The 20,395-nt window shown below is 47.8% G+C and overlaps 2 protein-coding genes across 6 annotated transcripts in view; both read left to right on the top strand.

Annotated features, from left to right (window-relative positions):
• The window catches only part of Znf16 (zinc finger protein 16), a 20,067-nt gene extending 15,494 nt beyond the window's left edge, over window positions 1-4,573 (top strand). Inside the window, 3 exon segments of the mRNA XM_050145036.1 lie at window positions 1,415-1,538; window positions 1,716-1,817; window positions 1,820-4,573. Coding sequence (XP_050000993.1) covers window positions 1,415-1,538; window positions 1,716-1,817; window positions 1,820-3,384 — 1,791 coding nt within the window. The 3' untranslated portion in view covers window positions 3,385-4,573.
• Window positions 1,754-20,394, top strand: LOC126503391 (zinc finger protein 250). 5 transcript variants are annotated; one of them, XM_050145037.1, is made up of 5 exons: window positions 1,754-1,867; window positions 11,669-11,759; window positions 11,953-12,079; window positions 12,327-12,440; window positions 16,537-20,393. In XM_050145037.1, exons 2-5 carry the CDS (start codon window positions 11,718-11,720, stop codon window positions 17,859-17,861), a joined length of 1,608 nt encoding a protein of 535 aa, XP_050000994.1. In that variant the 5' UTR covers window positions 1,754-1,867; window positions 11,669-11,717; the 3' UTR covers window positions 17,862-20,393. The 5 variants fall into 5 exon arrangements, with proteins under 5 accessions (XP_050000994.1, XP_050000997.1, XP_050000995.1 ...); XM_050145040.1 differs by lacking the exon at window positions 1,754-1,867 and adding an exon at window positions 3,567-3,684; XM_050145038.1 differs by lacking the exon at window positions 1,754-1,867 and adding an exon at window positions 6,129-6,385.
• The last annotated feature ends 1 nt before the right edge of the window (window position 20,395 follows it).

Below are 20,395 nucleotides of genomic sequence, written 5' to 3' on the forward strand. Positions count from 1 at the left end.
ATTAAGGTATTGTGATTGTGTAGTACATTTAAAAATGTAATGTATATAGGTTGTTAATAGATAATCATAATAGTCAAGTTTGTAATCATGTTAGTTAGATTTTCTAGATGTACATAGATAAATTTTAGATAGACATTCTTCATATCTTTCAAAGATTACAGAATAGGACATTTAATGTTTTAATAACTGAGGACTTTTCATGACAATGAGACACTCTGCTCCTGGCAGCACCAATCTACTTCAAGAAGAAGATGGGCATCGAAGAGGCACCTTATGGAGTTTGATAGCCATTTGGGCAAGAAACTGCTCTTGCCTGGACTATTACATAAACTGGACACAGAGAACCCGCAGAGAGAGGACTACTGAACTTGCCTAAAGGTGAGATGATCTTTCGGGGTTCCTGATTCATGAAAGAGTCTGCGAGACATTCTGCAGGACACAGCAGATAGTGACTGAACTGCCTTTGAATTTTCCTGCTTCATGGAAATGTCTGCTGGATACCTTCGGCCTCTAGGCCGAAGATGGATGCCCCAACGGTACAGAGAAACTTTGGGTGACTGTCCAGGCGGTGAGATGTCTCTGTCATTTCTAGAGTTTTGGATTTCTTGCTTGCTTAGGTAATATTATGTCCTTCTGGAATCTTTGATGGAGTTAAAGAATATATAGATAGTTATAGTTTTCCTTAGTTATGATAAAGATAAAATAGATATGTTGTAACTTTTACTTGATAACTGTTTTGTTATATGTAATTTTGCTATGTTAAAGTTAAAGCCTTTACTTTTTGTTTAAACAGAAAAAGGGGAAATGATGGAGGAAGGTAATTGGTTAAGTAATAAAGAAACTGCTTGGCCTCATAGCTTAAAACATAGGTGGGAGGAGTAAACAGAACAGAATGCTGGGAGGAAGAGGAAGTGAGCTCAGAGACGCCATGCTCCCCTCTCCCGGGCAGACGTGATAGCTCTGCTCTATGAGGCAGACGGCGATGCAGCCAGCTGCCAGGTCAGATATGCTGAATCCTTCCCGGTAAGCGCACCTCGGTGCTACACACTTTATTAGAAATGGGCTAGTCCAGGTGCGAGAGTTAGCCGAGAAGAGGTTAGATATAATGGGCCAAGCAGTGTTTAAAAGAATACAATGTCCGTGTAATTATTTCGGGGCATAAGCTAGCAGGCGGCCAGGGTGCTGGGGACGCAGCCCCGCCGCACCTATCACAACACTTGGGTTTGGGTGCTTTTTAAAAATTATTATGTATTTATTTTATTTATATAAATTCTATAAATTTTTCTATATTATATATTAACATACTTATATTATTTGTGCAAATATATTCATCTTAATATGGTGTTTTAAATATTATATATAATGTTATGTATAAATATATAGTAAATAATACTACATTTTACTTTATTTTTAGATAGAGCCAACAGTATTTGCTGGGTGTGAACAGACGGGGGAGCTGAGGGATGCTCAGAATCTTGTCCTGAGCCAGTGGGCAAACTCTAAGTGCATCCTGATGTCTGGTGTCCTAGAGAGGACAGGTAGTTCTTGCTATACTTCAGTGCCTATGTAGCCATCACCTAGGAGCTCTCCTAGTCCATCCACAAGGTCTGGGTTCCCTGCTCCCGTTACTTCCTCCATAGAAGTGAGGCTAGTAGATCTGTCGCTCTGTTTGCTTGTTCAGTCAGTCTTCTCTGACTTGGTATTTCTTGTTTCAGATTCCAGTACTGAGGAGACACTGTATTCTCAGGAGCACGTTTCTGACAAATCAGACAGCAGTGCCAGTGGCTGTGCTGGTGATGTTTCTCGGTCTCCAAAGCTCGAGGGTGCTGTGATGAAGTGTGAGGAAGAAACTGGAATGTCTCTGAAGGTGAGAGCCTGGTACAGCCCCTCTACTGGGAGGGAGACGGCACACCAGTGACCGTGTTCCTTAAGGGCCCCTTAGGGGAGAAAGGTCTGATTTGTAATGGTTTTGACAAAAACTTCAGTTTGAGCCCAAGTCCATTAGTGTGTCAGGGAATCTCTGCAGAAGAGAGGCCACATCCACACTACACTCCAGAGAACTTACAGCACAATAGAGACCTGACTGGCCAGGAGGGGCTTCCTACGCTTGAGAGCCCTGGGTGTAGGAAAACGTTCAAAGGAAACCTTGGCCTTGTTCAGCATCAGAGAGCCAGCGTTGGAGAGAAATCTTTCATCTGTTCAGAATGTGGGAAATCTATTAGCCAGAACTCTGTTCTTTAAAACCACTTGCAACCTTACCTAAATATGAAAACCTTCAGCCAGAACTCAAGCCTTAAATGCCAAAAGTCTCCTGTGGTTGAGAAGAAGCCTTATGAATGCGGCGAATGTGGGAAGGCATTTAGGTGGCGCTCAAACCTCAACCAACATCAAAGAATCCATTCTGAAGAAAAGCCTTACGCATGCAGCCGGTGTGGGAAGGCCTTCAGGCGGAGCTCACACCTCACTAAACACCACAGGACTCACACTGCTGAGAAGCCTTTCGAGTGCGATGAGTGTGGTAAAGTCTTTAGCCAGAGTGCATACCTCCGGAAGCATCAGAGGGTTCACACCGAGGAGAAGTCCTATGGGTGTAATGACTGTGGCAAGTCATTCAGCCGCCTCCCGAATCTCATCAAGCATCAGAGGGTCCACACCGGAGAGAAGCCTTACCTGTGCAGAGACTGTGGGAAGGCCTTCAGCCAGAGCTCCAGCCTCACCCAGCACCGGAGAATCCACACTGGAGAGAAGCCTCACGTGTGCAGTGAGTGCGGGAGAACCTTTAGTTACAGCTCTGTGCTCAGGAAGCACCAGCTCATTCACACCGGCGAGAAGCCCTACAGGTGCAGTGTCTGTGGGAAGGCCTTCCGGCACGGCTCAGCCCTCACCCAGCATCAAGGTGTGCACACTGGAGACAAGCCCTACGAGTGCCACGAGTGTGGAAAGACCTTCAGCCGGAGTTCCAACCTCATCCTTCACCATCGAGTCCACACTGGAGAGAAACCTTATGAATGTACTGACTGTGGGAAAACCTTCAGCCAGAGCTCCACCCTCCTTCAGCACCAGAGGACCCACAACGGGTTAAAGCCACATGAATGTAACCAGTGTGGCAAAGCCTTCAACCGGAGCTCCAATCTTATCCACCACCAGAAAGTCCACACTGGGGAGAAGCCCTACACGTGTGTTGAATGTGGGAAGGGCTTCAGCCAGAGCTCACATCTCATTCAGCACCGCATAATCCACACTGGAGATAGGCCCTATCAGTGCTGCAAGTGTGGGAAAGCCTTCAGCCAGCGGTCGGTCCTTACCCAGCACCTCAGCCTTCACACTGGCCTGAAGCAGCGGTCCAAGCTGGCTAAACACCAGTTAATTCATACAAAGGAGTAGCCTGGAGGCGGGGAGGAGGAAAGCTGAGCCTCGGTTCCTCTCTGATTCTTCTGGCCCTTGTTTTAGTCAGCCTTCCTCTTCCTAGACTTGAAGCCAGGCTCACTGTTTTTTATGCCCAGCTGCCACAAAACCTGGAGCCCTCCTTTGAAACATCCTACAGGGGTCCCTTTTGCTGTTGCTGCCAACTTGGGACCTCTCTCTGCATTCTGTTGTCTTTCTGGTTTGAAAACAGACTCGTGCTGGCTAAAAGGAAGACATGACAAGACATCCATGTTCACAGCTTATTCCTGTAATCTAAAGGTACAGAAATAGGTCATGTGACCTTTGGCTGGAAAGAACCTCAGTAATTCTTTCATCTAGCATTTAGTCATAGGGGATGAGTTCTGATTTAGTATTTACTACTGATATTTTGTTTACAACTGAATGTAAGGGTCCAGTTGCCATCTTCTCTGGCGGTGTTGCTCCACGTCCTCTCTCTCCCATCCTGTACCTTAACCAGACCTACAGTCAGCTTAGCCGCCGCCGCCGCCACCTCCTCCTCCTCCTCCCTGCTCTGCTGTGCCTTATGGAGCAGGACCCAGAAGCAGCTCTCTTCATAGCGCGTCTCCTCCCCCACAGGTTTCCAGGCCATCTTTCCACACATGTATCCACCATCGTTTTCGGAGTACATTCTTTCTGTTCTGTCTCAGGAGCCCAGATATCCAGAAATGAGCTCACTGGACTATAGGAGGACTTCTGGTGCTTAGAGAAAAGCTAGCTTCCTTGGGAACTTGTGAAACCCTTTCCCATCAGCCAAAAGGAGCCACTTCCCTTACCTCTGGCAGAAGGGACATATAGCTCTGAAAGACAAGGACCTGTGGCTGCAGATCAAAGGCCGGCTTCCTCCGTCCCTACTCAGTTAGTGGTTGTTCTACACTTCAGAGACCAGCTCTCTTACACTCCCCGACTCCTGATGTTCTCACTATTCTCTCCTCCTATGCTCTGTCCTCTCTCTCTCTCTCTCTCTCTCTCTCTCTCTCGCTCTCGCTCTCGCTCTCGCTCTCGCTCTCCCTCGCTCCCTCGCTCTCTCTCCGTCTCCACTGTTCTCTCCCTCTGCCCTAACTCTGGTCGTGTCTCGGCTGCTGCATTCTCTTTCTCTCCACTCTGGACTCCTCCGGATGCCTCTGGATATTTTCTCTCTCTCTCTCACGCACAATAAAATCCTTACCCTAATAATGGAGCTGTCACGTTAGCAGTTTCTTTATTGTGCCCCCTTGCATACATCTGCTGCTGGTAACCCCACACCAACTGGATGCTAGGATGATCCTGGATATTTGGTCTGCCCAAGACCCAGCACTTTCTGGGTACACACACACACACTAACACACACACACAGGGTACGCGTCACTAACATCTTCATTCTCCCAGAGCTGTGCTTCTGTGCACTCACATCTGGCAGCTGTAATTGCAGCTGCAGGGGATCTGATGCCCTCATCTAGTGACAGTGAACTCAAATATGCAAACACACACACTTTAAATCAAAGTAACAATGGTTGCTCCATCACACAAATTCCACCCTGGTGCACAAGGTCTGGAGCTGAGAAGGCTGTTGTTGTTCCTAATCTCCATTTCCAGACGTTAGCCCCAAACCGTTACCACTTGTTTGTTTGGTTTTGGTTTTGTTACCCACACCCCCGAGACAGGGTTTCTCTGTTTAACAATTTTGGCTGTTCTGGAACTCACTTTGTAGACCAGGCTGGCCATGAACTCAGAGATCCTGCCTCTGCTGGGATTAGTGTGCAACACCACTGGGCCAAACCACATTCTTTAAAGAATAAAAGAACACAACTAGTAAGGTGTGGTGGCAGATCCCAGTGAGCTCAAATGAGTTCCAGGACAGCCAGGGCTGTTACACAGAGAAACCCTGTCTCGAAAAACCATAAAACAAAACAAAAACCCACATCTAATAACCATTTAAAAATAATACACTCTCCCTTTTGTTGGGTATTGTCACAACAGGAAGACAAGTAACTAATACAATTAGAGAAATAAAAATGAAACCATAATAGAGGGGTGGGATCCAGTGCAACTCAATGGGAGACCCTGTGTTAACGTACAAGGGTCCCCGAGTTGAAGTTCCAGCAGAGAGTATGTGTGCATGTGAGGCTACAGAGCTCTCTGATGGTTTGTTTTTTTTGAAAAGGCTCACGGCAGCCTGACCTTGCCAGTTAACCAGTCTGGCTGGCCAGAGAGGCCTGGACATCTGCCTTGTGTCTGCGATCTGTCTTGGGATCTGGGATTACAACTTTTTTTTTTCACATGGGTAATAGTGATCAAACTCGGATCCTCGGGCGTGCGCAGCACGTTGACTGCTGTATCTCTCCAGCCCTAGAATAACTCATTTTTAAAGACCGCTTATACCAAGTGGGGCAAACACAAGCAGCAACTGGAATAGTCATACATTGCTGAGACTAGAGGATGTGCTGCTGCTGAAGATGAAAGACTGGCGGTTCCTTACGCAGCTAAACACATACTATACCATAAACCCGAGCAGCCCGAGCCGACCTGATGGGTTCCAGGACGAGTCCTCCTGGCTGCCTGACCACCAGGGCAATCGCTAGAAGACAAGCACAGCACAAGCTTGGCGGAAGTGACCGAAGCCCCCTCGAGCAGAGGGGCCGCAGGGAGGGGGGAGACGGGGGGGGGAGGTACTCGGGTTTCTAGGGACAGTGGGAGCCGGCTTCCGCCGCAGCCGCCGCCTCAAAGAGCAGGCGCGGTCTCTCTAGGCGCCGCGGAGGCCTCGGCTCTCAGTGGTCCGGGGGCGCAGGCCAGGAGTCCTTTGGCAAGAAAAGCCAGAGGCGCAAGGAGGACGATCCGACCCCCAGGCGCTGTGGTCCAGGACTGGGGGGTGGGGACGGGGGCGGGGTCCCCTGGGATTGACGACTGCGCAGACCGGGCGGGACGGCCCCTTTGTCTTAGGGATCTGAGACAGCAGCCACAGGGCGAAAGGTTGCAGCAGATGGTGAGTGGCGTTCTGTTGGATCCGCGGGACTCTCTCCTTCATCCGCACCCAAGCTCCGCGTCCTCACGTGCGCCAGCCCTTCCCCCGATGGATGCCTGCGGCCCGGCTGCTGCCCCCAGGCCGCACCCTCTGCCCCAGTCCCTCGGACCCTCCAGGCCCCTCTCCCCTGGACCCCACACAGTGGCTCCCACCAGCCTGGGTCGGGATGGATGGTTCTGATGTGCATAAGCTTTCTTAGTGGCTAGTTAATTTGGTTTAGCTTGGGATTCGATTGAGGTTTTGTGAAATAACCGCGTCCCAGACTGCCCTGGAAGTCCTGGGTTCGCACGATCCTCCCTGCCGTCAGGTCCACTCACTGTACAGGGTTTTAAAGTCACTTGCACGGTCTTATCGACCGCGCAAACACCCTCGTGGCATCAGCAGCTGAGGCTGTTTCCTGTCAAAGTGAAGGTGCCCTGCCCTGTTCCACATAACCCAGTTTCTTCTTGAATTTATTCTTCTGCGGATGCTCTCTTGTTACTTTGCAATAGCCCCTTTTAATGGGTGGCAACAGCTTCTCTAACGTGGCATTTTCCTGTTTAATTTTTATTTTATGTGTATTTGTGTTTTGTCTGCCTGTGTATCTGTATAGTATGTGCATGGCTGGTGCCAACGGAGGCCAGAAGAGGGCCTCGGGTCACCTGGAACTGGAACGGGCTGTGAGCCGTCACATAGGTGCTGGGAATCGAATATAGGCCCTCTGGAAGAACAACCTGTGCTCTTAACCCTTGAGCCCTCTCTCCGGTTCCCGCATTTAAATATTAACAGAAAGAGATATTGCCGGGAAAAGAGGATGGCTCAGTTGAACACCTGAGTCCAGATCACCAGAACCCACGTTTTAAAAACTGGATATGCTTGTTATGCCCAGATCCGTGAAGTACCCAAAAAAAGTCCTGTATGTAAAAGCAAAGAGTCTTTTTCTACACAGTTTGCAAACTCGGACTCCTGGTGTCCAACGTGTTGGTAAGAACCCCTAGCTCAGATAGGGTTGGGTTTTTATAGCAACAAAGGTGGGGGAGGGTGGTGAGGGATTTCTAAGGTTCGGGACCCCAGATTGACTGACATTTATCTAGGGGTGTCCTGGTGAAAAGCCAATGTGTGTGTGCTGACAGGTGATCCTGTCTACAATTTTTTGGAATGTTAAGAATTTCCTTTGGATGGTCTATTCCTGGGTGGTTCCTGGGTGGTCTCAGTTTGTGGTCTTTCTTGGAACCTGGCATTGCCTTAGGGAAAACTACTGAGACTCAGGCCTCTACTGAGCTTGTCATGGCTGAGGTTGTCCTCTGGTCTCCACATGATTGCTGAGTTGTGGGTACAATAATTGCCTTGTATGAGGGAGGTGTAGTATTCCCTAAGGTCAGAGGACGTTAGACAGAATGACCACTGAGCCATCTCCCCAGCCCACAAGGGTTCTTTTAAATACCTGCCCAGTGTCCTGTCAGTGAGAACACAGTGACACTGGGAGGGATTTCTGGTGTATCTTTCTAGAAAAATTGGAAGCAAGTACTACTGCCGGTGCATGTGCACACTCCTGTTATTAATATAGCAAGAAACCTCCTGTGGGCTCTACCACCTACTAGATAGATGCTTCTCTTTAAAGCTGTGTGAGCGTCAGTTCTGCCGCGTTGCACACTGGGAATTTCCATGTGGGGGGACAGAGAATTGGCACGAGGTTAATAGGCTAGGGCTAGTAAGCCACCTATGCCATCCTATGCAGAGCCAGTTCCTGGGGCGTTCTTGCCATCAAGATGTTTCCATTCTCGATTGTTATTGGTGAACGTGAAAACTCTGCATTTGTCTTTTAGCTGTTTGTACTCCCATTCAAATTAACCAGCGTGTGTTCTTCTTGTGTATATTAAAATATACACTTGCCTATATGTCTTTTTACTCCATTGAAAATGTCTCCTTTGGGCCGTGGTGGTGCATGCCTTTAGTCCTAGCCCTCAGGAGGCAGAGGCAGGGGAATCTTTTCTTTGTGAGTTTAAGGCCAGCCTGATCTACAAAAGCTAGTGCCAGGACAGGCTCCAAAGCTACAGAGAAACCCTGTCTCAGAGATAGATAGATAGATAGATAGATAGATAGATAGATAGATAGATAGATAGATAGATAGAAAATGTCTTCTCTGGTTTTATTTGTTTGTTTTATATAATTTTTGTTTTCCAAGGGAAGGTTTGTAATGATCTGTTCTGTTTCTTTAAGAGGCAAGCCACGCCCACTCCCTTCCCTGTCTGCTGAGGCAGGCAGATCTTCCTTCCTGGTTGCAGCTGAGTCTCTTCCTTTTCCGGCTCTCTCCCAAAGAAGCAGCCTCTGCCTCACCCCACTTCTTCCCTTTCCCCCACTTCTCTCTCTCTCTGCCTCTCTGCTCTTCTCCCCTTCTCCCTTACCCCTCCATAACCCACTAAATAAATATCCAACCTCACTCTGCATGGCATGCCTATCCATGTCTTTCACCCACCGCCTTCGGAGACCTGCGGCGTGGTTTCGTGGCATGCTCATCTGTGTGTCTCTCCTCGTGGCCTGCTGCACCCACTTGGGGAACTGCTCCATCCCTGCCTGGGACTGGCTGTCTTGGGACCCACTGCCCACTGCAGCTACTTAAGGATCCACAGCATTTTTATTTAATCCATTTCAAGTGTAATAATTTCAAGTGTGTAATAACCCTAGCTATCCTGGAACTCACTTTGTAGACCAGGCTGGCCTTGAACTCACAGTGATCCACCTGACTCTGCCTCCCCAGTGCTGGGTTTAAAGGTGGTGCCACCACTGCCCAGATGGGCGTTTGTTTGTTTGTTTTATGGGCAAATCATTTCTATTAAAGTATTTTGGCTTTTTGCTATGCTTTAAAGGGCTTTCTTCTTGGGGCTGGAGAGATGGCTCAGTGGTTAAGAGCATTGCCTGCTCTTCCAAAGGTCCTGAGTTCAATTCCTGGCAACCACATGGTGGCTCACAACCATCTGTAATGAGGTCTGGTGCCCTCTTCTGGCCTGCAGACATACACACAGACAGAATATTGTATACATAACAAATAAATAAATGTTTAAAAAAATAAAGGGCTTTCTTATTTCAAGATTATTTTCTAAATAGTCTGGTTTTGTCGGGTACTTTTTAAAGTAATCTATTTATTTTTACATGCATTGATGTTTTGCCTGCATGTACGTGCATGTGAGGGTGTAGGATTCCCTGAATTTGGAGATACAGACAGTTGTGAGCTACCATGTGGCTGCTAGGAATTGAACCCAGATCCTTCTACAAGGTGGGTAGTAGGATTGAACTCGGGTTGTCGGGCTTTGTGGAAAGCCAACCATGCAGGTCATGATGCTCACTATTTTTTTTTTTTTTGACAAGATCTCACTATGTAACTCAACCTGGTCTTTTCTGAGGATCCTCTGCCTCCACCTTTCTGAATAGCTGGACCTACAGGGGAAAGGAGCCATGATCAGCTTCCATTTCACTATCAGAGAACCAGAGGCCTGAAAGGACAGATTCTAACCCGAAAGGACAGATTCTAACCCGAAAGGACAGATTCTAACCCGAAAGGACAGATTCTAACCCGAAAGGAAAGATTATAACCCGATAGGACAGATTATAACCCGAAAGGATAGATTATAATCTAAAAGGATAGATTATATAATCTTGCTCCCCATTTTTTCCAGTACCATCTGCCATTGGCTGCAGCCTTGGCTCTGTCTAACTGTTGTACACGCCCCCGCCCAACACTTGAGAAGACTGAACCCATCTGCTACAGGCTCGCTCTCAGACCCTCTCTGTCCCCAACCTCTTATCTGTGTTAAACATCTGTCTATCAAGGTGTGTCCCCAGGACCCCCCCCCCCCACCGCCAAGTGGTGAGACAAGACATCCTTCAGGTCTCGGACCCTCTGGTACTCCAGACTCAGCTCATGCATAACCATGCTCAGACCTATGTTGCCTGTCCATAGGCTGAGCCCTTCCCACATCAGAGCACAGAGGCTATCTAAGACTAAGCAAGGGCCCGAGCCTGTGGTTTTCCACAGAAGTAGATGACCCGCTTCCCACTTTGGAGGGAGTACTTCTTGGGAGATCGCATGGCTTAATGCATCTAGGTTTCATATGAGCCATATAAATTCCTAGAGTATAGAGCATGTAGTGCCCTGAGGAGCTACTGTTCTTGTGAGCAGGCAGGACCATAGGCCAGGCCAAGGTGAGCCAGCTAGCAACCAGTCTTCACTGGCTCCCCACATAGATATGATCAGTCACTCATGGGGACCCCAGTGGTCTAGGCTGTGAAAGACTGGAACTTTTAAGTCCTTAGAAAACAATAGGTAGATGCTTAAAGATCCTTATCATTCTAAAAATTATTTTACTTTCATATGTATATGTAACAGACCATAGAGGCCAGAAATAAGTATTAGATCTCCTAGAACTGAAGTTGGGCACAAACCTGGGTCCTCTGCAAAAGTAACAAGTACTTTTTTTATTTTTATTTTTTTGATTTATGTGTTTGTTTGTTAGTATGTATATTGTGTTCTGCCAGAAGCAGGCACCAGATCTCATTACAGATGGTTGTGAGCCACCATGTGGTTGCTGGGAATTGAACTCAGGACCTCTGGAAGAGCAGCCAGTATTCTTCATCTCTGAGTCATCTCTCTAACCCCCAATAGTAGCAAGCACTCTTAACGCTAAGCCACTGAGCTCTCTCTAGCCCTACTTATATTGAAAAAAGGGGGGGGGGGAGCAGTATGTGAAGCGTTGCCTGACCTAGAACTTACCGTGTAGGCCAGTCTTGCCTTGAACCCACAAAAATATCACAACCTCTGGCTCCCCTGTCATTTTTCAAGTGGGACTTTCCCTGACTAAACCTACTAGATGGGAACAGCCCAGGAACCAAATGTTTGCTCAGGACTCTGCACTAGAGAATACCAATGTGAGCGTGGGCCTGGGGAGACAGAACAGAACTACAGGGGCTTCAGCTCCTGGAGTCTAACTTCAGCCTGCCCTTCTTTGCTTTGTTTTGTTTTGTTTTTCGAGAAAGGGTTTCTCCGTAGGTTTGGAGCCTGTCCTGGAACTTGATCTGTAGACCAGGCTGGCCTCGAACTCAAAGAGATCCACCTGTCTCTGCCTCCCAAAGTGCTGGGATTAAAGGCGTGCGCCACCACCGCCCAGCTGTCAGCCTGCCTTTCACTGACTTTACCTGACAAGGGGACACCCCCACACACAGATGTCAGGATCTGTGGAACTGGACTCTCATGTGTTCTTGCTTTCTCAGCCCCACGGGATCCTGATTCCTCTTGTCCTTACACACCTAAGACACCAAGATGGCAGCAGCTGGACTTCTGCCACTGCCAGCAGGACCTCAGGTGAGTGGTTCCAAAAGCTTATTCAGTGGCTTGACCACTTCTGTGCCCAAGCAGTCCGTGTACCACTGCCTCTCCTGAGCTCAATCACTACTTCCTACTGAGCTCATGTGACTCTATGGGGGCCGCCACCAGTCCCCCACGGCAGGTGTATTACCTGTCAGGTGCGAAGTTATTAAAAAACCGGCCATTCCAGGTCAAGGTGACCTTCGAGGATGTGGCTGTTCTGCTGTCCCAGGAGGAGTGGGCCCGCCTGGGCCCTGCTCAGCGGGGCCTCTATCGGAATGTGATGATGGAGACTTACGGCAATGTGGTCTCGCTAGGTAAGGCTCCTCCATGGGCTCCATGTGTCTTTGTGTGCTGGACTCAGGTCGGGGGTTTCCCAGAGATGGGGCAGCTGCTGGGAAGAGAGGGACTCAGGGCAGACTGGTCCTGAGGCTTACTCACCTCAGGGATTCAGCTCCAACAGAATGGAAGCTTTGTCCTTTTCCTGTGCCCACACGGAGCATGGATTAAGGGAGTATCTTAGTGAATATTGTATAATCCAGGGGCTTCCCTCCTCATGAGCAGGACTCCCAGGATCCAAGCCTGTTGTGATCTCCCAGCTGGAGCGAGGAGAAGATCCATGGGTCCTGGATGGGCAGGACACTGAGCCGAGCCAGGGCCTGGGAAGTGGCTACTCCGGTGAGTGAGGAGAATTAATCCTGCTTCCACTGCAGGTATAATCTAGTTCAGACGGAGCCGCTGATGGAAGAAGCTCCCATTGGTCAGGGGAGGGCTCTGTCACTCTTCCTCTGACAGAATGTCCCCAGACTGGGAGAGCCTGGGCCAAGCAGTAGTCCATGAAGGAAGTGTAGGTGGGGTGGGGAAACTGCATGGGGAGGTGAGCCTAGGTACAGAGGAGGGAGGACAGGATCCTGAGCCCTGTAGAGGCTACGGATTGATTTATTTTTATGGTTTTTTGAGGCAGGGTTTCTCTGTACCTTTGGAGCCTGTCCTGGAACTCTGTAGATCAGGCTGGCCTCAAACTCACAGAGTTTGCCTGTCTCTGCCTCCTGGGTGCTGGGTTTAAAGGCATGTGCCACCACCGCCTGGCCTGGGTTACTTGGTTTAGAACAAGGCTCTTAGTATAAAAGGGGAATTTTTCAACCTGATACTCATGGTGAAGAGCTGGAAGTTTGATCTCGGGTATAAAAGAATCTACTATCCCTTGACCCGTGAAATATTGTACTGAGGTCCCATGTATTATATAAATCAAAAAAAAACCAACAAAACTATAAGGATTGATTTCAGGATGATAAAACTATAAGGATTGAAAAAGAAAAGTATTGCTTGAAGTTTATATGATTTTTAACTTGGAAAAAGATTTTCTAGAAATATTGTTAGATAATAAAAATCATTTATATTATCAGCAACAAAGGTATAAATAAATATTAAAATTATGACATATACAGTAGCATCAGATAGTTACTTGGGCTGATGATGAGATGGCTTAGCAGTTAAGAGCATTTGCTGCTCTTCCAGAGGACCCGAGTTCAGTTCCCAGCACCCACATGGCAGCCCACAAGCCTCTGTAACTCTAGTTTCAGCGGATCTTACACTCTCTACTGGCTTCCACACGTACCAGGCACACAAGTGGTACGCAGACATACATGCAAGCAGAGAACACTCATACACATAGAGTAAATAAAAAGTATTTTTAAATGAAAGCTCCCAGTTCAAAATGTCAGCATCCTCTTGGATCTGCAGTTGGGCTCAACACACTCAAGTTGCAGCGTGGTCTTCTTTGTAGTTTTTTTTTTTTAATAGTTTATTTTTATTTCATGTGCATTGACATTTTACCTGCATGCATGTCTGTGTGAGGGTGTCAGATCTTGGAGTTACAGAGAGTCGTGAACTGCCATGTGGGTACTGAGAATTGAACCCTGGTCCTCTGGAAGAGGAGTCAGTGCCCTTAACTGGTGAGCCATCTGTCCATCCCCCCTTCTTTATAGTTTTAGTCTCTTCGTGGAAAATAGGCTTAGTCTGTTTAGCCACTCTTTCCTGCCCGCTTTCCCTGGGTGTATCAAGAACCTTGTCCTTATACTCTGTTACCTTGTGGGCTTGGTGCTTACCACATTTCTTGCAGAATGTCCGGTGGGTCTTAGGAACATTCACCATGTTGGCATGGTGTTATTGGCACAGAAAGAGAAAGGAAAGACCAGTAACCATAAAAAAAAAAAAATTTAAGTTACTTGGGAAAAATCGTAACAGGGACAATGATATGACGTGATCTTCCAGGTCCAACCTGGAAGTCTGTGTTTACAGTTGCATTAGATGAAGAGTCCCTGACTGCAGGTAACATCAGGGGCTCAGGAAAGCCACAGCCAACCTGTTCTTCCTGGATGCGCCCCTCGAAGTGGGAAGAGATAACGTAGCAACAACTATACTGGTTGACTGACTTCAGTGTTTCACTGTGGCCATTTTCCCCTTAAGAATTATCCTTCCGGAGCTGGAGAGATGGTTCAGAGGGTAAGAGCACTGGCTGCTCTTCCAGAGGTCCCGAGTTCAATTCCCAGCAACCACATTGTGGCTAACAACCATCTGTAATGAGACTTGGTGCTTTCCTTTCCAGCAGTACATTGTATGTTTAATAAATAAATAAATCTTAAAAAAAAGGTACAAAAAAAAAAAAAAAAAGAATTATCCTCTCTTGCCAGGCAGTGGTGGCACACACCTTTAATCCCAGCAGAGGCAGGTGGATTTCTGTGAGTTCGAGGCCAGCCTGGTCTATGAAGGCTAGTTCTAGGGCAGGCTCCAAAGCTACAGAGAAACCCTGTCTCAAAAACAAAAAACAAAACAAAACAAAACAAAAAAATCTCATTATCCTGAAACCCAATCTCCTCTGAGAAATAGTCACGTGACAGCCACAAAGGTCCTGACTTTCCAGGACCACAAACAAGAGGACACAGCATTACGTCACGGAAATCTTGCAAAGAACTTTTTTTCCTTTTTCTTTCCCTCTCCAAGCTGAAGTCATCCTCCTGCCTAACCTTTCTGAGTAACCGGGACAAATATGACTGGCTTTGCAGAGCAAGCCACTGACTGTGACCATAGCAGACTGGGGGTGGGGGTGAGGAGAATTTTCAGATACTGCCGAAGCTGTCTATGGAGGTCGGCCATAGGGGATTGATAGATCCTCTTGAAGAGCCTTCAGGCTTCCTGGGGAGGGAAGAAACAAAACAGATTCTCTAGGAGAACAGAAGCATCTAGTTACTCCATAGCTCAGGCCACAACCGAGGGTGACATGCATGTGCTGGACTGGAGAGATGGCTGAGCAGTTAGAGGTGACACATGTCGTTAACTTGGGAGGCAGAGGCAGGCAGATCTCTGAGTTCCAGCCCAGCCCGGTCTACAGAGTGAGCTCTAGGACAACCAGGGCTACACAGAGAAACTTTGTCTCAGAAAAACAAATAAAAAACTGGCTGCTCTTGCAAAGGACCTGGGTTCAATTCCCAGAACCCACATGCCAGCTTATAGTTGTCTAACTCCAGTTCTGGGGAGTTGACACCTTTATGCAGACATACATGCAAGCAAAACATCAGTGCATATAAGATAAAGTAAACCAAAAAGGACTGTCATGGCCTTCCTCATGTCGGGGGGCCAATACATGCTTGGCCCACCAGTTCACTCCAAGGAGTAAGAACACCTAGTTCTTTGCTATCCTGACATAGAAGGGAATGGAAGAGGAAGAGCTGACGCTGTACTTGCCTGTGGTCCTGGCCTCTGCAGCAAAGCTTACTAAATCTGTACTTTGCCCCAAAGTTTTTGATCCCACTGGTCCTTGCCAGAGACCCTTGTATGTCCTTCAAAAATGTGAGACTTTCGGAGTTGTAAGGTATCTCTGCAGATAAAGGTAAGCAATGCAAGCCTGGAAGCCTGAGTTCAATCCCCAGAACACACATAAGGGTTGAAGGGAGAGAACTAAGTCCGAAAAGTTGTCCTCTGACCTCCCTGTGCACACAGTCTGTGTACTGCCCCCAGCCCCACCCTGCACGCGCACACATTTTAAATTTACATCTTTCTGTGGGGCTTCCTATCCTAGGCTGTCCATCAAGTATGACAACCCACTCAGGGAAGTCTACAGATGAGACCATGGAGAAGCAGTTAAGTGGTGTGGGACAATGGTCTGTATTCTGTCAATTATATTTTAAATAAATGCTGATTGGCCAGTAGCCAGGCAGGAAGTAGAGGTAGGGCAACAAGAACAGGAGAATTCTGGGAAGAGGAAAGCTTGGTTGGCAGTTCTGACCCAGCCACAGAAGAATCAAGATATGACTGCCTCGCTGAATAAGGTACCCAGCCACATGGCTAACATATACTAGAATAATGGGCTAATATAAGTTGTTAATAAGAAGCCTAACCTAATGGGCCAATCAGTTTATAGTTAATGTAGACCTCTGTGTTATTTCTTTAGGACTTAACAACTGTGGGAACCAGGCAGGACAGAAAACTCAGTCAACAGAATGGTGCCTGTGTGGACAACTGCATCCACATAAAGCCTGAGAGAGCTTGGGAAGTAATTCTAGACACAAAATAATAGAGTTAAGCATGGTTTATTGATAGCAGCACTTTCTTGGGCTGTGGTGGGCTCTGCTTGTTAGAGGCAAGTGCTCTCACTTAAGTACTGAATTCACAGTCCTCCTGCCTCCGCCTCTCAAGTGCTGGGGTTACAGGCATGTACCACCCATCCACTACCTCAGCGAGCGTTAACCTTTTCATTTTGTATTTGTTGTTTCAGAATGGAAAACCAAGGAAGAAAACCAAAACACAAACTTGAACTTACAGCCATTGATCTCAGACGAAAAAGCGGTGATTCTGGGGGAAACATCGTTGAAGGAGGCTAATGAAGAACATTGCAAAACAGAGCAGAACATCTGCCCAAATGCAGCCCCTGTTGGCCCCCATACCGCCCAGGTATCAAGTCCTAGTGTCCCACTTGCTCGACACCAGGTGGCTCCTAGCGGAGAGAGACCCTATATATGCATCGAGTGTGGAAAATGCTTTGGTCGGAGCTCTCACCTCCTCCAGCACCAGCGAATACACACTGGTGAGAAGCCCTATGTCTGCCATGTGTGTGGGAAGGCCTTCAGCCAGAGCTCTGTCCTCAGCAAGCACAGGCGGATCCACACCGGCGAAAAGCCCTACGAGTGCAACGAATGCGGGAAAGCCTTTCGAGTGAGCTCGGACCTTGCCCAGCACCACAAGATCCACACGGGAGAGAAGCCTCACGAGTGTCTAGAGTGTGGGAAGGCGTTCACTCAGCTCTCCCACCTCATCCAGCACCAGCGGATCCACACGGGGGAGAGGCCCTATGTGTGCCCCTTGTGCGGGAAAGCCTTCAACCACAGTACTGTCCTACGGAGCCACCAGAGGGTGCACACCGGAGAGAAGCCTCATGGGTGCAGCGAGTGTGGGAAGACGTTCAGCGTGAAGAGAACGCTGCTGCAGCACCAGCGGGTCCACACCGGCGAGAAACCCTACACGTGTAGTGAGTGTGGCAAGGCCTTCAGTGACCGCTCGGTGCTCATCCAGCATCACAACGTGCACACCGGGGAAAAGCCGTACGAGTGCAGTGAGTGCGGCAAGACCTTTAGCCACCGCTCCACCCTAATGAACCACGAGAGGATTCACACGGAGGAGAAGCCCTACGCGTGCTACGAGTGTGGGAAGGCCTTCGTTCAGCACTCGCACCTCATCCAGCACCTCCGGGTCCACACCGGGGAGAAACCCTATGTGTGCGGCGAATGCGGGCACGCATTCAGTGCGCGCAGGTCTCTGATCCAGCACGAGAGAATCCACACCGGCGAGAAGCCCTTTCAGTGCACAGAGTGTGGCAAAGCCTTCAGCCTGAAAGCAACTCTTATCGTGCACCTGAGGACCCACACCGGCGAGAAGCCCTACGAGTGCAATCGCTGCGGCAAGGCATTCAGCCAGTACTCGGTGCTCATCCAACACCAGCGGATCCACACGGGAGAGAAACCCTACGAGTGTGGGGAGTGTGGGCGTGCCTTCAACCAGCACGGGCACCTGATCCAGCACCAGAAAGTACACAAGAAGCTGTGACCCATGGCGGTCAGAAGCCCAACTTAGAACCTGCTTTCCTCCCAGTTCTGGTAAATCTGCAGGATTTCCTTGGAGGCTCAATGTCACAATTCCTTTTCCTTCTAGAGAAAAACATTCTACTGGTGTTACCTTTCTTTCCCTAACCATCTTGAGGTTATAGTGGAAAATCCTATAATTGTGGATATTGGTAAAGTTAGCCATAATTCTGCCTTTGATTATTTGACATGAATCGGTTTATTGAAGCAGCTGAGAAGACAGAGACTATATTGACATTTCAAATGGAGTTCCTTGTCTTACTAGCTTCATGCCTTTCCTGAATGCATCTGGTCATTCAAATGTATTTAAATTTTCAATTAACTTTTCTATTGGGGGGGGGGGGAACTACTTTTAAAGGTCGCTGTGGAACCATGGCTGTCCTGGAACTCTGTAGACCAGACTGACCTCAAACTCAGAGATCCACCTGTCTCTGCCTCCCTACTGCTGGTGTTAAAGGCGTGTGCCAGCACCACCCAAGCTTATTTTTGGTATTTATGAAACTATGTGTATAAAATATCATTAAAAAAAATTCTTGGCCCAGAGAGATGACGGGTTCAGTAGATAAAACCTGATAACCTGAGTTTGCTTTCCAGAACCCACAAGGTGGGAGGAGAGAACCAACTCCCACAGGCTTCCATGTGAGATCCAAGCAAGAGTGTGATGATATGCATACACATAGATAAAACCAATATTTTAAAATATTCTTATGAAATATTCTGAAATGGCAGCTCTAAGTGTTTGGAAAAAGAAAAAGATACATTAGTAAGAATTTATGTAAACTGAAAGAAATTGTTTGGTGTCTGTCTTATCTGTCCTGGTAAAACACCATAACCAAAGCAACTTAGCAAAGAAAGGGTTTATTCACTTCCACATCACAGGAAGTCAAAGCAGAAACTCCCATACAGGCCATGGAGTAACACTGCTTACTAGCTTGCTCCTCATGGCTGCTTTCATAAAGTTCAGGTAGGATCCACTCACACACACCTGTTGGTCCTGTGGTAGTAGCATCTATTCAAGAGCTCTAACCCTGCCATATAGTGCCAAGCCTGGGTTTCTCTTCAGGAGCCCTTCAGCCCCAGGGCTTCTACAACTGAGGCAGCATCTTCACTGGCCTCTCAGTGCCAAGCCTCAGCTTGAACCCACACATGCCTTCAAAACCTGTGCCACACATCACAGTTCAGTTACCTGCCTCAGGACCACAGCTTCTTTCTGGATGCTAACCCTAAGTAGGCAAACACCTCCCAGGTTCCACCCTAATGGTGCTGATTACCGCTCACTCCTCACACCCCCGCCACACACACAGAGTTTCTGTGTAACCCTGGCTGTTCTGAACTCATTGTTGACCAGGCCTGCCTGTTGGGATTAAAGGCGTACACCAATCTCTTAATCACAACTGATTAAAGCCCAGCTGAGCCAGATTATTCCAGCAAAGATTCACTTTAATGGTTTTAGTATCTTGGCTAAATTCCTCTCAGCTGAGCAGAACAGATTCTTAACTGAATTACCACCAGCATGGTGGTAACATGCCTCTAGTCCTAGCAAAGGCAGCCACAGCTACATAGTGGAATACTGTCTCAAAACAAAAGGCATGGTGATGCATGTCTTTAGTCCCAGCACTCAAGAGGCAGCTAAGATCTCTATAGTTCATAGCCAGGGCCAGATAAACCCTTGTCTCAAAAAACCAAAATAAATACTGCCTCTAGTCTTTTGTTGTTTCTCAAAACTTCCTTCTGAAAATACCATCTGTACTACTACTATTTTCTGAGTTCCCATAATAACTCATGAAGCCCTGAAAACTCGGCCATCTTCTAGCCCACAATCCTTCCTCCCACCAAAATGGTCGGTATTGGCACAAATTTGTCTTCTGGCTGTTGATATAATACCATGACCAGAAGCAACTTGAGGATTAATTGGGTTCGCATCCACATCACAGCCCACATGTAAATGGGTTCAAGCACATGCTAAGGGAGATGCTGCATGACTTGCTCCATGTTTTTCTTTTATAACCCACAGCCACCTGCCCAGGCGTGGCCCTCCCACATCAATCATTAAGAAAATACCTAGTAGACTTCCTATAGGCCAAGCACTAGAGGGGTTCTTTCAATTCAGAGTCCCTCTTCCCAAATGGCTCTAGCTTATGTTGAGGGGGAAAAAAAGCGCCACAAATTTATTCATCAGATGGGATATCCTAATGTCCCTAGTGAAAATTCAACTCATGGAGCTAGCAAGATGGCTCAGTGGGTAAAGATCCTTTGCCACCAAGCTTGACAACCTGAGTTCAATCTCCAGAGAACACCTAGTCCTCTGACATCCAGTCAGGCCCTGCCATGTACCTGCACACTAATATACACAATAGAATGAGGGCCCACCTTAATTCCAGGCCCAGCACGTCATGTTCACATGCCCTCTAGCATGCCATCTTCTGACCCACACTCAGGTCATTTCCTTGTACCAAGGCGCTACATGGCAGGGATTCCCCCCACAAAAAAAAAAAAAAA

The sequence above is a fragment of the Alexandromys fortis genome, unplaced genomic scaffold (assembly GCF_014885135.2).
Source record: "Alexandromys fortis isolate MF-2015 unplaced genomic scaffold, M_Fortis_MF-2015_v1.1 scaffold_2_1_26212458, whole genome shotgun sequence".
NCBI classification, from domain to species: domain Eukaryota; kingdom Metazoa; phylum Chordata; class Mammalia; order Rodentia; family Cricetidae; genus Alexandromys; species Alexandromys fortis.

Excerpts from the sequence above, each read along its gene's own strand:
- LOC126503391 (XM_050145037.1), top strand. The coding sequence starts at position 11,718 with ATGGCAGCAGCTGGACTTCTGCCACTGCCAGCAGGACCTCAG. Across the intron at positions 12,080-12,326 it reads CGGCAATGTGGTCTCGCTAG|GACTCCCAGGATCCAAGCCT; the intron begins GTAAGGCTCCTC and ends CCTCATGAGCAG. Across the intron at positions 12,441-16,536 it reads CCTGGGAAGTGGCTACTCCG|AATGGAAAACCAAGGAAGAA; the intron begins GTGAGTGAGGAG and ends TTGTTGTTTCAG.